The sequence below is a fragment of the Sceloporus undulatus genome, chromosome 4 (assembly GCF_019175285.1).
Source record: "Sceloporus undulatus isolate JIND9_A2432 ecotype Alabama chromosome 4, SceUnd_v1.1, whole genome shotgun sequence".
Lineage (NCBI taxonomy): Eukaryota > Metazoa > Chordata > Lepidosauria > Squamata > Phrynosomatidae > Sceloporus > Sceloporus undulatus.
Genome location: NC_056525.1, coordinates 31,415,132 through 31,433,048, shown reverse-complemented (window position 1 = coordinate 31,433,048; position 17,917 = coordinate 31,415,132). Strand labels below are relative to the sequence as shown.

General features: G+C 39.6%; 1 protein-coding gene across 5 annotated transcripts in view; it reads left to right on the top strand.

Annotated features, from left to right (window-relative positions):
* The window catches only part of LOC121929711, a 25,126-nt gene continuing 7,209 nt past the window's right edge, over positions 1-17,917 (top strand). Inside the window, exons 1-4 of one of the 5 annotated variants that reach the window (XR_006103729.1) lie at positions 1-174; positions 3,917-4,057; positions 9,922-10,038; positions 16,087-17,612. Coding sequence is in view for 4 of the 5 variants with exons in the window: in XM_042465552.1 (XP_042321486.1) it covers positions 4,102-4,186; positions 9,922-10,042; positions 16,087-16,540 (660 nt within the window). In the remaining variant the exon portion in view is untranslated. Of the gene's footprint in view, positions 175-3,916; positions 4,187-9,921; positions 10,043-16,086; positions 17,613-17,917 lie in introns of those variants that run through there. The other 4 variants (XM_042465555.1, XM_042465556.1, XM_042465554.1 and 1 more) reach the window with 4 other exon arrangements.

Genomic DNA, 17,917 nt, shown 5'->3' with positions numbered 1-17,917 from the left:
TCCTGCGCAGGGAAGGGGCTCCCGCTCTCCTCCTCCTCCTCCTCAAGGCAGAGGAGGACCAGGGAAGTGGGGGACCTCCTCCTCCAAGGGACCCTGAGACCATCCTGCAAAGCACCCTCCCACCCCCCAAGTGAGAGTATGGAGAGAAGATGAGTGGCTCCAAGGAAGAAGAAGGTGAAAGGGAAAAGGAAAGGAAGGAAAGAGAGTAGGATAAGAATAGATTAATGGCACGGACATGGCAAAGGGAAAGGTAGACTGAGAAAGAAGAGGGGGAGGAGAAATGAAAGAAGGATAAAAGGCAAGGGATAACTGGATGAGTGAGGGAAGAAAGTAGAAAAGGAAAGGAAGAATAGTTAGTGTAGTTTTCTTTTACATGTGTATATATATATATATATACAGTATATGATCTTGGTTAAAATGCCTTGTTGCCATCACCCTCCCATGAGAACAGGAGACTAGTCCAAAGTCACTTTCATTTGAAATAGTTCTGTAGCACCTTTTCTGACAATACTGTCCCAAGTATCTCAGAGATTTCAGGCCTAAACCTGAGAGCTAAGAGTGATGCTTGGTGGTGTCACAGTGGGCTGGGCCAGGGGTCTGTCACACTCAACAATTATAGAGCTATGGTTTGACTTTATCTGCCATGAACAACTTTCCCAGGGTTTGTAGTTTTGGGAAGCATCATGCAGATTAGTGTTCTTCTCAAGGCAATAGTATTTTCATCTGTTGTGGATTCAATTTCCATTTGTTTGGTTTCGTTCACATTGTTTTCCATTTTATTGTTTGCCCTCAAATCATTTTTCATTTATGATGGCTCTAAGGCAACTCTGTCACTGAGAGGGGGTTTGTCTATGCCTTCCTCTGAGCTGAGAGAGTGTGACTTGCTCAAGGTCACTCAATGGATTTCTATAGCCATGCAGGGATTTGAACCTTGGTCTCCAGAGTTGTAAACCAATGCTCAAACCTCTGCACCACACTGGATCTCATTACCCATCATCAATTGTATTCAATTACAGGTGGAATGGGCATCAAGCAGTTCTTCCAATCCTGTTAGACTGCAAACCCCAGCATTTCTCACCAGCTCCCAGAATCCATCATGCCCAATGCCATGGGAGATTCTGAAAGATGTAGCCTGAAGAATTTCCCCAGACTCTACATCTTCAGGGCATGGGAAGTGTACATTTATATGGGGAGTACAGCCCATTCATTTATCTCAAAAGTGGGTGACTGTGACTCTCCAGATCTTTTTGTCCAACAGTATCCATTAGCCATAAGCAACATAATTAATGATGAGGCATTATGGGAGCTGCAGTCCATCCCTCATTTGAGCCTAAATTGAATCCTCTGAAGCTCTTCAGAAATTGGTGGGCAATATCGCCCATCATTCTATCCTTGGCATTGGTCAGGTTGTTGGTGCTGATGAGAACTGAAGTCCAGCCACGTTTAGATAGTCACAGGTTTTTCAGTCCTGATCTAGACACTTCTACTGCTAACTTCATTCCTCCCACAATATAATGAAATGTGTACTGAATCCCAACTACTTACTGATTCTGCTCATTTCCCTGCTATCCCATGATGCCCAGAACCTTATGCATGGTCAGAGCCACATCATTGGCATACACTCCTCTTTCTTGCTGAGATGTACATTTTAAATCCAGGACACACTAGCAACTGCATTCCCTTTGTGGTTTGGAACAGGCCTAAATAGCTGGAAGGAGGATTATGGGGTGTTTTAAAATTTCATTCTGATTAATTCTGGCTTTACAAAAGCCCTAGAGCATTGTATAAACACAGGCTGCTGTCTTCATAGCTTTGGTGTTGTTTAGGTTAGAACTATTTTTCCTTTGTGATCAACAAAATAAAGAATAATCAAGCCATGGAAAAATCTGGCTTGTTCTACGCAGGGTCCTTTATTAACATATCTCAAATATAACTGTTTTCCTTTTGTTCTTGCTCTTTTAATTATGGCATCCAGATGCATTTTTTTAAAAAAAACATAGGCATGTAACATTCTCTTTGAAGTCATATGAATGTGCTGCACATTTAAAAAAAGAAAGAAAGAAAAGCAAATGTGATGTAGCTTTAGCTGAAATGAAAAATCAAGGTATGGTCTGTCAGAGAGCTGTGGTGCCTTGCCAAACTACAAGTCCCAGTATTCTGTAGGATAGAATCATAGCAGATAGTGCTGTCAAACTGCCTTAATTCTGCAGTGTGTTGATCATTTTAGTGATCTAATAAAGGTATTACCTAATCCCATTTTTTTATATGTCTTAGTTGCTAAGTACCAATGCTGAACCAATTGGGAGAGACTGTCATAAACACAGCTAGGTAAACCCAAGTATCTTCCTCCCTGTTCTCTTAACTAGTTACTGACATGTTATTGTCAGGTTTGTGGCTTTACCTCTTTCCTCTTCTTTCTCCAAATGGTTAGTTGTCCTTTATATGCTACATTTCCCTACTATAGCTGAAAACACAAAAGCCAACTGTAGAAGTTTTTGTATGATAAAACAGGATTTACTTATTTACTTATTTATTTTGCCCTTCTGATCTATTTTAAATATAAAGAAACAAATTGTGTAAAAAAAATTTCTAGTTACAGAGCATTTAGTTTTTCAATAGACAATAAACATGAGCTCAGCATCAACACCTCTGTACTCTGTCAGTATAAAGAAAATTTCAATAATATGGCCACAAATTTGGCACAGTGCATAGATCTAAATCAAGTCATTTGAGATGTGGTTCAGGAGAAGAGTGCTGAAAGTAACATGTACAGCCATGAAGACAAACAAATACTTCCTAGAACAGATCAAGCCTGAACTTTCCCCAGAAGCCAAGATGATTAAATGGAGGCTGTCGTACTTTGGCCACACCACGAAAAGACAGGACTCACTAGAAAAAGACAATAGTGCTAAAAGAAGAAGAGAGCAGTAGAAAGAAAGGAAGATCACATACCAGATGGATAGACTCAGTCAATGAGGCCATGACTGTAAGCCTGCAGGACCTGAGCAGCGTGTTTGAGGACAGGGGGTCTTGGAGGTGTCTCATTCATTTTATTAGTCATTGGCTGAAATAAATATATGTATGTATGTCTCATTCATGGGGTCACCATGAGTTGGAATCAACTTGAAGGCAGTTAACAACAACAGGCCTTTGCACATTTTATTATGTGACCCATTACATACCTTCCAACTGTCGCAGTTTGCAGGGACAGTCTTGATTAATCCTCTGTCATCCCACTTTTCACCTGCTTTAAAAATGCCTGTTTCCCTCTTCTCCTCCCATCCCCCCTTTTGTCCTGAGCTTACTTGCAATTGCTTCAAACTGAGTTCAATCATTTTTTCATTTAATTCAGTGGGGAGAGGGGAGAGCAAAATCTTGCATTCCCCAGTAAGCTCAAGCAAAAGCAAACTCCTACAGCCTCTCCTAGTTTGTGTATTCTTCCTTATTAATAACATTTGCCAACTTGACCTTTCTGATGTTGCATGGCCACACATTTCCCAGTTTTCATCTCTGCAATGTTGGGAAGATAAGCAGCTAGTGTTGTTGAGGAAGGCTTCATTTGCTGCAAGAAGAGTGATTGTTTGCTTTATGTTTTCTTCCATTAAAATAACATGCTGCTGATACACAAAATGAAGTAGGAAGTTTATTTGTGTAACTGCCCCATAACTCCAGTGACAGCATTTGCAAATAAGCTGCTTTAGGTCTCTTTTTCTAATATTTTTGTGTCTGAGTTTCACTGCTCCTAACTTTTCATTTTATAGAGAGAGGAAGGATGCGTGTGTGCATGCGCACATGCCCCCTTATACTGGCCATCCACCTACGCTGGGCATGTTAGCAATGTGGTAAACAAATAATTTTTTAAAATAGGTCCTTTAAAAATCACACACACACACACCGTTTCTGCATTCTCTTTCAGAAACTGATGTATTGCACCTATTACTGGAATTAGAAGCAATGAGGCATGGAACCCTCATCCAGCCCTTGAGTTAATGGAATGGAACTGGAAACCCAGCAAAGCAGGAAGCCAATGTCATCTTGTTCCTTCTGTTTATATCTGGTGAATACACAGCACAACAATTTCAAACTGACTGTGTGAAATGAATGCAAAAGGGAATAATTCTGTTCTCTTCTGGTAAGAATAAAGCAGCAAGTTCTCATCCGCACTTAAACAATTTGGTGCTTCCAGGTCATTAAAGATTCTTCTTGTTTCTGACTTTGAAAACAGAGGTAGCATTTAGCAAGGGAAAGTGTCAGCAAGCACCTGTCACTCCATTCCTGTTTCAGATTATTATTCAAGCTTGCTTCACTTTCTACACACTCAAATGGGTATACATACCAAAGATGCATGCCAAAGACAGAAAGCTTTTTGCATTCCTGTGAGGAACAATCAAAGAAATAATTGCCGTGAATGCTCATAAAATGTTTTGCTTTTTAAAAATACAGTAACGTAATTCTCAATACTTCCAGCAATAGACCACTGGAACTTAATGAATCTTCTTCCCACCAAAGTGATCAAGTATCACAGCTGCAAAGGAGGGCAAGGCAAGGAATGTAGGACATTCCAAAATAAAAACTCAAAACACTAATATAAATATAAATTTGCTTCATAAGGTTGGTTTACTGTAATTTATTATGCACTCAACCATTTTTTTAATGAACTCCCATCTGTGGTTTTCTCTTGGGGGTGTATTTAAAAAATATGAACACCAGGTGTCTAACATGTTCAAAATGGAGGACATTTTGAAATTCCTCCTGGACAGAAGGTTGAAATATAGGACATGTCTGGGAAGAGGCAAAGAAGCATTGAGAGAATTATTATGATTGGAAAACTGACCCTCAAGGAAATGGGTTAAGCATTCCCTTTGCTTCCACATGGATACACAAGCAGGATATTTTATAAGTGGTAGCTGGGCTTCTAAATTCTTTAGTGGAAATCTTGTTTGGTACCTGAATACAACACAAAGAGCTGTATACTGTTGGCAAAGTGATGGCAAGGAATGTCCTTACCTTCCAAACTACAAGACCTCCCCACCCCCTACCAACACACACACTCCTCTCCCTAACACAGGGATGTACCTAGGATTTTAGGAAGGGGGGGGGGTCCAGACTAAGGGCCACCATTATAATGGGGCTTGGGTGCAGCGGCGCAGCAGCACACACCATTCATTTTTCTAATGGAAGGGGGGGTCCGGACCCCAAGAACCCCCCCCCCCTTGGCTACATCCCTGCCTAACACATATAGGACTGTCAACAGCCACCATAAAGAAAAACTTTTTTCCCCGGAGATTCATGTCAGGTAGAATTTGTAGATAGGAGTGTAGGCTCAAGCCTAGGAAGTGGAGGTTAAAGTAGACATTTGACCATCCCAGCACATCCAGCTCTACAGGTCCACTGCTTGCTTTGTGTTATCCCTCCTTCTAATTAAAAGTAGTCTGACAGCGAAGAGCAGGCCTGATATCTATTGTGGCAGGATGAAACAGGTGTGGTTCCCTACCTTTTCTCTTAGACTAAGAGACTGAGGGCCCTAGCTATTTGTCATCCCCTCTGGATTCTGTCTGGTGTTCCACTGTTACTAGGCTTGCCATATCCCACCTGGGGGCGGGACTTTCCTGGTTTGGGGTGTGGCCACACAGTCCCACCCCGGTTTGGCCCCGCCCCCAGGACCCCCAACCCCCCACCCCACCGACGCCAGGCAGGGAAAAGAGCCTCGCCTCAGCAAGGCTCGTTCCCTGCTTGGCCTCCTCTGCCGGCCAGGGAGGTGGCCTGGGAGGGCCAGGGGAAAGGGTCTCGGCAAGGCCCTTTTCCCCTCCCTTGCCGCTTTCCCCGCCGGCCATGGAGGCTTTAAGGCAGGGACGAAGGGTCTCGCCTCGGGGAGACCCTTTTCTGCCTGCCTTGAAGCTTCCTCCGCCGGCCAGGGAGGCTTGAAGGCAGGGGAAAGAGGCTTTCTTCTTCTTTCTCCTCCTCCTCTTCTTCTGTGTCCTCTCCTCCTCCTCTTCTTCCTCCTCTTTTTCCTGTTCTTCCTCCTCCTCTTCTTCTCCACCTCTTCTTCTCCGCCTCATCCTTCCCCTCTTCCTCCCCTTTTTCTTCCTCTACTTCCTCTTTTTCCTCCTCCTCCTTTACCCCTCCTCCTCCTCCTCTTCTTCCTCCTTTTCTTCTTCTCCGCTTCCTCCTCCTCTGCTTCTTCCACTCTTCCTCCTCTTCTGGTTTTTGGCCAGAAAGGGAAGCACATTTCTGCCATCTGTCTAGGAATAATGTCAAATGTCCTCCATTTTTATCATGCCTAAGAAACATGCATTTATATGAAAAAAAAATTAAAAAACCATCAATTTTTGAGCATCCTCCATTTTTTCAAAATGTGTCCTCCATTTGAAAATTTTGTCCTACATTTGTCCTACATTTGTCCCAGTTTGGAGGTCCTGACTTATGGCAACCCTAACTGTTACCTTCTGGCCACCTGAGTGTCCAATTCATGATAGTGGTTAGCCATCTAAATTAACATCAATATTCTACTTAAGCATTCTTAAATCTTGGAATCTCAGGATATTTATATGGGAAATGAGCAGGCTCTCTGTATGTCTATGCAGGCAGGGACGTAGCTAGGACTTTAGGAAGGTGGGGGGGTCCAGACTAAGTGCCACCATTATAATGGGGCTTGAGTGCGGCGGCGCAGCAGCACACACCATTCATTTCCAAGCTATAGAAGTGATATCCTGCTCCAAAGCCTCACATGAATTTCCCAACTGCCCTTGCCATCACCAGTGAAAGATACAGGGAGGGAGTCATGAGGGCGGGTGAAGAATGGGAGACACCAGCACACTACATTGTCGTTTTAAGGAACCCTGAAAAGTTTTCATACAAACTTCATCCCCACCATGGTCCTAAAGGTTGCTGGTTCCCCTTGTCTCTCTTGGACACCAATACTTTGACTGAAGACACATACCCCGCAGCTCCCTTTCCCCCTCACCATCCTCTGGATCTTTCCAACACCCCGTGGGGGGTGTACCACCCATTTCGGGAATCACCACTGTAACATAACCAAACCTGAAAAAGGATTGAAATGGATTAAGAAAATTCATTTCATCATGAAATGTCTGGAATAAAAGAAGCCATCACATATTCCAATACCTTGCACAAAAATGGTATGTTGGACACTGGCCAATAATGTTCCATTCCAGAGTGATTCTAGGAAGGCTGTTTCAATGGAGCCCTTACAATTGCCTTCTTTAGGTGTGCTATAGCCTTGTCTTGTTGTCTGGAGGCACTGACTATTCCATTTAATCACTCTGTTCTCAATACCTCTAACTGGTATTCTACTCATAATCTATGATGCATCCCAAACCATGAGCTGCAAATCTGTAAGTCAGAATGAGGACTTCTATGTGCAGCTTCTGTATATAGTGTTGTTAGGTGTTAGTATTGTTTGGTGAACATTATTAGCCAGCATCTGGTTGTTGCTTAGTTCTGTTAATGTGGATGGTGTCTCTGTAATAGTTACTGTTCATTTCATTCTGGTTGTTATAGTTACTGAAGCATAAGTCCTGTACACCCACACCAGAAGGATTCTGTTTCCCAGAATCTTTGCTGATAAAAATAGAAAATGGTTTATAGTACCAACTGTGATGTCAAAGCATATGTATGAACGTATACATGTTCTTAATATTCTGTGCTCAATAACTCTAACTGGTATTCTACCCAAACTATCAGGTGGAAATGTATAAGAGAGAATGAAGACTGCTATGTGCAGCTTCTGTACACAGTGTTTTTTGATGTTTGTGTTGCTTGGTGAACATTATCAGCCACAAGTAGTGTGTCTTAGATTGAACACAGTAACCCACATCCACACAGTGACATCTGAAGGGAAAATTTGTCCAGCATATGAGAATCAAGCTGTACCTCATAATTGCACTGGGAAATAACAAATATTATTATAGACAGTAAATGTATAGCACAATAACTGCCTAATACAGCATAGTGGATTTTTAAAAAGAGAAATATTTAGCTCAGATATGCAAACTCACAATGCAGGGAAGATTTCAAGATCAAGGCTGTTATGAGAACACCTGGGTGATTACAGAGGGCTGGATTCAGACTGCAAGATGGCAGGGTCTGGGGCTGAGCTTTCTGAGATTTAGAAAGTGCCAACAGGAGAAGACAGAAAGAGAGAGAGAGAGAGAGAGAGATTGAATATTGTGGGCAATATAGATCATTTGCTCACTCTCTCACACACACACAGAGCAAGAGCGGAGCATATATACACAAATCTTGGCAGGTACATTGTGCAGATTACTTGGCAACACTTAGCCTGTGGCAGAATGGACTACTCTGGCTAGATTTTCTATAAGACATTCAAGTCTGGTCACCATCACAGAAATAAGTGTTACTATGGTGGCTGTGGGTCACTTAATATAATATACAAGGATGAGTTTAAAATAAGCTGAAAATGGTAGAAATCACTTTATATACTAAAGAAATGTGGTAGAAATGAGTAACAATGTAATAACCTCTCCCCCCAAAATAACCCTATCTGCCTCTGCATTTGCGTTAGCTTTGTGTTAATCCCATTTTAAAGATCAGGAACCAAAGCTGAAATAAGGTGATAGTCCTAGGACTACTGAAATAAATGCATGGATGAGCTACATTCTTTTTATTTATTTTTATTTAACAACACTTATGTTGAATAATAATACACTTATTTCCAAGACAACATATCCAAAGTTACATTAGCATCCAACCAGAGTGTACTGCAGTAATTAAGAAATAAAACTATTTTACCAAACATCTGAGCAAAATCTCAACAAATGTCTCACAGTACCTTTTAATTAGATATTTTATTCATAAGCATATAGGACCATGCATTTTGTTTTTTGTTGCTTCATTGATAGTAACGTGAACGTTGCCAATATTTAACTAGTAAAATATGGGCTGCTATTAGCATTTAGCATTTCACTTGTTTAGCATCATTACGGAATCTGATTTTTAATATGCCCAATAATATAAGAAGACAAGCCCTCCTCCCGACCACCATCTTGAGGGGGGGAGAAGCAGGCCAGCAACAACAGGCCTCTGCCTGCTAAGAAGACAAGCCCTCCTCCTGACTACCATCTTGCTTGTCTTTATTGCATGTTGTTCAATTTTTATTGGTTTTTGTGAGGTTGTTTTTATGATGTGTAAGTTTTAAATGATTCTGTGAACCACTTTGATCACCTCGGAAAAGCGGTATAAAAATAAAGCATATTATTATTATTATTATTATTATTATTATTATTATTATTATTATTACTATGAAGTTTAAATGTAATTAGTAGCATGTCATAGTTTTAATATTGCAAATTACATTTATCCAAATGATTTCTGGCCAGAGGGCAAAATCAGCATAGCTGAATAGAGGAACACTTCTAGTTCCTCCATCCTGACTCCTCATCTGAAACATCAGGGAAATTTTAGATAGTTGTGGGTAGACAAAAGGTTATGTTGCTTTAGCATGGTGCTTGTAGTGCTGCTTTAATCTTTAAAATGGGACTCATAGTGCTTCCCTTATCTAGTAGATTGGTTAGCCAAGAGACAAGTAAACAGTGCTCATGGTATCAATACCAAGTAGATTTAACAAGCTTACATTCCAGGATATGTAGCCAAGAAAGTTTTGAGAATTTCTGGCTTTATTTGAGATGCCAGCCAGTACCATATTTTGCTATATGCTGAGAAAGTTATGCTACAATATTTCATATATAACGCCTGCAATTAATCACTTCTGTAAGCCTTTGGTACCTGCAAATATGCTACAAATTGTACTCCATATTGCATTAACATTGCTCAAACAGGCTGATTGTTCTGTACAGAATGTTTGCCTCTCTGATCCTCTTTATTGTGGGAAATGCCTATAAGTGCTAAAGGTTTTCCCAAATATTATTTTTCTCCTTGTAGGTGAACTTGAATCTGACTTATCACTTTTTTGGCATCTTCAGACCCTGACATCACTTTCTTTGTATCTCCAGACTCCTGAGAACTCCTGCCAGAGAATACAGTCCAATACCACATACTGTATGTAAGATTTTATAGAAATTTTCTCTTGACTTCACATCCAGTGTTCCTCAGTGTCAATTTAGATATAAATATTCCTGTTCCTCAACTTGGTGTTAATATCCTAAATTTTTACCTCAATTATTCTTTCATACCCACCATCTCACTTGATCTGTTCATCAATATTTTATGCATTTTTCAAAATAACCCTATCTACTTGATGACATTACCATTTCAAAGAGCCCTAATACTGCCAGTGTGTCTAACCATATTCTATATAAAACCTCTAATATCGAGATATTGATATAATGGAAGTTGAGAATTAGATTTTTGCTATAGCAAATGAAGTTATAACACTTTTAGATTCAACACCCTTAAGGGCTGTCATGTTTTTTTCTTTTCCAGTATATATTTACCTAGGTCTCTTGCTCTTCCCAAAGCCAAACAATTGATTTCAGGAGTTAAGGGAGATTCACAAGTGAAAGAATATGTCTGTGTTCCTTCTAGATCTTAACAATAGAATATCTGATCAAATTATATGACATCTTCCTATTGAAGCTGATAAGACCAGATCTATTCTGTTGATGGACTTATCAAGCTGCTTTTCCATATGAAAGTTGTCTTGACCTGAAAATCTGAAACCACTGCATCACAGCAACAAAAATAGCTGCTTGATGATATACTTTAATGTTTTGGAATAGTAAGCCTGCCCTGATTTTAGTCTTTATGTGATTTGAGGATCTGAGCTCTTTTATTGACCCAGAAACAGTTCAGAAATGATTGAAAAACTGAAGAACTGAGTAGTACCACTTCCATATAGATGTACTGGTTTCAGTTATGAGATGCAAAATCAGAAGAATCCATAACCTCATATGTGTTTTCAGGTCAAGGGGGGCTATAGTTAGTCAAATATTAGATTAAAAAATAGTTTTTAAGGGCTGTCCACAAAGAGATTTCCTTTTAGCCACTGATTCAAGCTTCATCTTTTCTATCTGTCTTGAAAAGACAAAGTAATGAATATTACAGAATGGTAAAGAATTCTGAACACTGAACCACACTACACTGTTATAGCACTATTATTCTACTTTTACTGCTATGGCTGCCTCTTGTGGCATTCTGGGGTTTGTAGTTTAGTGAGGCCTAAGAGCTCTCTGGCTGAGAATTCTAAATGCCTGTCCCTAAACTACAAATCCCAGGATTCCACATGAGGCAGCTGCGGCAATAAAAGTGGAATAATAGCGCTATAACAGTGTTGTAGGGTAAGTCTTTCAGGCTTTGCTTTTCTCATTCTCGACCTCAGTTCTGTCTCCCTGATTTATCTTTTTGAGCCTAAACTGAGACATATTTAAAATATTTTTATTTTTTTTAATTGATGGCACATCAAGCTTTGGAGGCAACAAGGGAGATATCCAAATGTGCCATCCTGGTACTCATGACTGCTATGTTAGGGAGGATGGCATTCAGTCACTATGAGAAAGCTCTGGTAACATGCAAGCACTATTTCACATACTTTAAAAGTTTTAGCAAATAAAATAAAATTTGCAACAGTGAAATATGCCTATCCTTGTCCCAGAAATCAGGATGCACTTTCCCCTTTTAGACTGCATCCACATTGCAGAAATAATCCAGTCTGACATCGTTTTAACTGCTGTGGATCACTGCTATGGAATTCTGGCAACTATAGTTTTGTGAAATATTTAGCCCACCCTCTCCAAGAGCTCTGGTGCCACAACAAATGACAAATCCCAGAATTCCATAGCATTGAGCCATGACAGTTAAAACAGTGTCAAACCAGATTATTTATGCAGTGTGGATGCAGCCCTATTTATCAATTAATATGAATCAATACAACCACCACCACCCTGCCTCTCTGTCTCCCCCTCTGTCTCCTTCCTTCCTTCTTTTCTTTCTTGAATTGATCTTCCCAGCCCGCTTAGAGGGCTCAATCCTCTTTTGCCAATCTGAAGTCCCTAATCTTCTTCTACATTATTTTCAGATTACACATGATGGATTCCATTTTTCAGTGCTCCCCCAATTTTTTTTTAACCTAGTTTGTGGAATCTAGATTTATGTCAAGCTGAAGGCTTTCCTAAAAAACCACATTGGCTCCCATGTCTCCTGATTTTATGCCTGTTTACACAGAGCGAGGTTTTGTGAATGAAAATATTTACACAGGAGAATAAATTACACGGGACTTGCTTCTGCGTAAGTAACAATATACTATAAACAACAGTCTTCTGTGTCCTACATGGAATGCAACGCATTAATCCCATGTATAGGAAATATGGTTGCTTTTGACATTCTTGGTAAAGATGTTTAATTTGACCATTAGGATATTAAATCATCTCAGGTATGCATAACCATTATTATCAGTTCTTGTTTGGAATAAGCCAGAGGCTCTGGAAGTCTCTGGATTGGTGACATTTTTATAAATCCCATCAGGACAATACAGAGATGCCAATAAACCAATTGTGTTTAATAAAAGGGAATTTAAGACCTTATTTTGTAGCCAAACTTTTCAAAGTGGGTGGAGAGCTTTGCTGGCATTAGATTTCATCTGAAGGCCATTTGTTTCATGTCTTTGGGTTGGCTGTATACACTTGCACTCCTCTCGCCAACAGCCATTAAATGACCCTAAGCTGCAGGGGGAAAATGATGAAGTCAAGGAGACTCAATAATTCATAGGCATTCTCTGTTTGTGTTTCCATTCATGGTTTGAATAGTTGACCTTCTATTAAAGTACTCCTACTTACTCTGAAGTCAAAATAGCTCAAGCATTGAAGTTGTTTGCCATTTCAAAGTCTCTTGTTATTCTGTTTGTGCAACAAATTAAACACATCTAATTGGATGCAATGTGCTGGAATTAGTCACATTTCCCCAACAACATTAAATGTAATTGTTTTAGGCTTCAGACTGATAACATGGAGGGTACAACAACTAGTATATGTCAATATGCCAATTCTGGGGTGAGGTATCCATTCAAAATATCTCGTTCCTCATAATGCTTTTTGATTATATGTGTAATAAAATTAATATCAAATATTTTTATTTATGATTTGGGGAATGGATGCCACTACTGATGTTCAAGTGGATAAAAATTCAATTTTGTGTAGCTTTTATCAAAGAAAACGTCAGGAATGTAAATATTTTTTTAAACATCAAGAGATTATGCCTAAAGATATATTCACAGATTAGAACACAAATGGAAGAACCACCAATTAAGCCTCCCCAAGGTGGCATATTCCAGATGGAATGAACTACAGCTCCCATCATCCCCAGTAATCACTGACATTGGCCACACTACCTCGGGAAGAGAGAGCTGTAACTAGGGTTGCCATAAGTGAGGACCTCCAAACCGGGACAAATGTAGGACAAATGTAGGGCAACATTTTCAAATGTAGGACACATTTTTATAAAAATGGAGGACGCGCCAAAAATTGAGGTTTTTTTTAAAAAATTTTTTAATATAAATGCATGTTTTTAGGCATGATCAAAATGGAGGACATTTTGGCATTATTCCTAAACAGATGGCAGAAATGTACTTGTCCTCGGGTTCAACTTTACTTCTCAGAAGTGTGTACTTGGGCAAGGGACTGTGGTTTTTCTTCACTGCGCATGAGTTTGTAAAAATCACAGCAAGTTACACTGGCTGTGCCTCAGAGGCTTGTTGATATCAATATCACCATCATCATCATCACCACCACCACCACCACTATAATTGGCCAAGAAAGGCGGACTTGTTAGCATTCAAAGCACCATAAATACACAAAAAATGCACTTGCATATATTTAATAATAAAAATAATGAAAAAATAAATAAAAAACAAGGCAGGGGTGTATATATTTGATAATAAAAATTAATGTAATAAAATAAAAAAACAAGCAATAATAAAAATTAATAAAATAAAACAAAAACAAGCAATAATAAAATTAATAAAATAAAACAAAAACAAGCAATAATAAAAATTACCAAAATAAAACAAAAACAAGCAATAATAAAATTAATGAAATAAAACAAAAACAAGCAATAATAAAAATTACTAAAATAAAACAAAAACAAGCAATAATAAAATTAATGAAATAAAATAAAAACAAGCAATAATAAAAATTACTAAAATAAAACAAAAACAAGCAATAATAAAATTAATGAAATAAAATAAAAACAAGCAATAATAAAAATTAATAAAATAAAAACAAGCACTAATAAAAATTACTAAAAGAAAAAAATAAGCAATAATAAATTAATAATAATAAAATAAAAAAGCAATAATACAATGAATGAAATAAAACAAGCAATAAGTAAAAAATGACTAAAATAAAAGAAACACAAGCAATAATAAAAATTGACTAAAATAAACGAAAACAAAGCAAGAATAAAATTAATGAAATAAAAGAAAAACAAGCAATAATAAAAAGTACTAAAATAAAAAACAAGTCAATAATAAAATAATGAAATAAAATAAAGAAGAATCATCAAAATTATGAAATAAAACAAGCAATAAGAAAAATTAACTAAAATAAAAACAAAATCAGCAATATAAAATTAATGAAATAAAATAAAAACAAGCAATAATAAAAAATTCTAAATAAAAAAACAAAAACCGCAATAATCAAATTAATGAACTCCCATCCACCACGCACTCATCACAAGTAACTAAATCAACAAAACACGCAATAATAAAAGTAATGCAATAAAAATAAAAACAAGCAATAAGAAAAATTAAAAAATTAAATAAAATAAGTATTTTATATTTTTAAAAATAATTACAAAACCCCAAAATACCAAGGCAGACCTAATGACCACTGACTCAGCTTTCCTCTTCCTCCTCCTCCTCCTCCTCTGGCCCAATTCTGCCCTGGCCTTCAGGCACCCTTCCTCCGGCTCCTTCCTCCTCCTCCTCCTCCTCCTCCTCTCCCCCTCCTCCTCCTCATGATGGCTGGCACGCGCAGAGGGAAGGGGGAAGGCGCGCGTGCGCACAGAGGGAAGGGGGGCAGGCGCGCGCGCTGCCACTGGCCCCTGCTGAGGCCTGGGCGGCGCGCGCCGAGGAGCCCGTCCTCTTTGGCCAGCTGGCCAATGGCTGGCTGGCCAAAGTAAGGGACGAGCTCCTATTTTGGAGCCCCGCGTGCTCGCGCGCGCAAGCCCTCACCCTAGAGGCGCGGTGGCGGCGGAGCTTCTGCCGCCGAGGAGGAGGAAGGCGGAGCTGGAGGAGGAGGTGGGTTGGCGCTGCCCACCGCAAAGATAACAAAGAGGAGGTGGGTTGTGCTGCAGAAGCCGCGGCAATGGCCGGAGGGGGCGCCGAATCGGGAACATGGCACGGGTGGGGGCCCAAACCGGACCGGGACCGGGAGGGGCCCCCCAAAACCGTGATTGGCACGGGGGCCGCCGGGTTATGGCAACCCTAGCTGTAACCCAACACACATATATGTATTATGATTAAGATTATGATTATATCCTATCCTTCTCCCAGGATTGGGATTCAGGGTGGCTTACAATATTAAAAAAAACATACAGTTAAAAGCATACAAGAATAGTACATTAAAACAGAATTAAATTACTACAGTAATTAAAACAATTTGCATGTTAAAATATCAAATAATTTAAAATGATAAAAATGTTTAAAACACATTAAAACAATATAACACCTCAGCCCATTCTTTTTATATTATATTTTATATTATTTCTTTATATACGAACTTCCAGGACCGATCAGTTGGCCAAGGGTAGGCAAATCAAGTGATTGACTTGCACTGATAAATTACTTTGCCCTGTTAGTGCAATGCGGTCCTTCCTGATCATTAGGGATCCTTCACTTGGTCCTTTATTCTGCCATTGAGATGGCTCTCCTCTTACCAAATTTCAATTTTGGTCTGTTACATCCAAAGCTTTGGATGTTTTAGGACTTCGGGGAGTCAAATTTGCCACCTACTCTTTCCGCATAGGTGCGGCATCCACTGCAGCGGCATTGGGCATGTCTTCCAATGACATTCAAAAGATTGGTCGATGGATCCAAAGCCTATCGATCATATGTGAGACCTCTGTCTCATTAAATCTGTTGTTGTTTTGTTTCAGATGCAGTTTGCTCAGTGATGAGACACTGTGTGTTGATCTGCGGACACAGCATGGTGTTCTGGGTGGCCAGCCAAGCCAGGAGGAGCCATTTCGGAAGCCAGCGGGGCTGCCAGATAAGGCCATCGTTGAGTGGAGAGGTAAATGTGGCCTGTGGTGGCATGGACTCCTGCAGCTGTTGTTTGGCGAAAGCCAGTGTCTGCCCCCTCATGTTCTGGTTATACATTTGGGCGGCAATGATTTGAGTTTTGTGAAAGGCAAAGCCCTGGTTCTTCAGGCCATACGCGACATGTGTTTCATTCGAGAGAGATGGCCTTTTGTTAAGTTAATATGGTCAGCAATGTTGCCACGCCAAGTTTGGAGATGTGGTTGTGAGCCACACATCCTTAATAGGGCCCACAGATGGGTCAACAACAAAATTCGCAAGGCGATGAACGGAGGACATATTTGCACGTGAAAAGCTTCACATAATTAATTTCTGTAGATTAAGCTGCTGAAAAAATACACAAGAAGAACCAGTGTGCTTTCCTTCTTCCTGTTCAACAGTTCCATAGTTTAATGTGCTTGGGACTGGTTTGAGTGATCCTTCAGTGTTGTTCCAATTCTTACATACAATTGATGCAGAGAAATCCAGGATCCTTTCTGCTACTCAGTTCTTAAGATTTCTGTAAGTAGAGTCAGAAGTCCTTAGAAACAATAATTGTTAATATAAAATGTAGCTTCTAGCTGGTAACATTCTGTAGGTTCATATTCAATGGGAGCCTGGGATGATGCTAGAAGGCATAGACACAGATGACTTTTTCTAACACCACTTGACAAAGGGACAGCCATGGCAAGTAAAATATCACTTTGTATAGCAGTGAGTCTGTATTAGAACACAGTCTGAAAGCAGGCAGATAGCAGGGTTTGCTTTCTGCAGGAAAATCCTACAGCATTTTGACATCTGACGGAGAGCATGAATCTGTGCTCAGCCAATATATACTGTAAGTAAACCTTTCATCACAGAAACATTAAAAGTCTTCAGCAACCTCCTTCTAAGGAAACAGAATTCTGAGTAAGCTGGAATCCCATTGCTCAGAAATTGAATCTACATATATAACAATATAAAATTCTGTCCTGATGATAGCTTCTTGTTCTGAGTACAGGACAATCAAATGATGTGGCACACGCATTTCTTTAAGAGCGATTCAAAAATTTTCATGATCTACACAGTCAAAGACTTTTCTATAATCTATAAACCACAGGTAGTTTTTCTTCTGAAATTGTTTGGTGTGCTCCATTATTGAACCTGTGTTTGCAGTGTGATCCCTAGTGCCTCCTGCTTACCTGAACCCAGCTTGGACACCTGGCATTTCTTGCTCCATATATGGTAAAGGTCTGTTGCAGAATTTTGAGCAACACTTTGGTTGCAACAGAGATTAGGCAATGGTTTTGTGATTACTGCCACCCCAGGTGTAGGTATTTTGCCACCCTAGGCGAGAAATATTTTGGCACCCCTGTCGCCTATCATAATTATTTTTACCCCTTGATTTCCGCCGTTTCATTTGTTAAAGCTAAACATGACATAAAACTTAGGTTCCAATCTCTCATCACAGTATTGATAATTAGTCAAAAAGCCAATTAGGTTTTTACAGGTTAAAGACTTTTTTTATTGCTGAGATATTTGGAATGGAAACTAATGCATACATATTCCTTTTGCAAGCTGGAATCATTATTCATTCTAATGATGTGGAAACATCTGGATCTCATCCCCATGAATTTGTGGGGTAGTAGTGGCCCATCTATGACCCCTAAACTAAAAATCTTCACCCAAGGGGCAGAAAAGGGTGTCAGA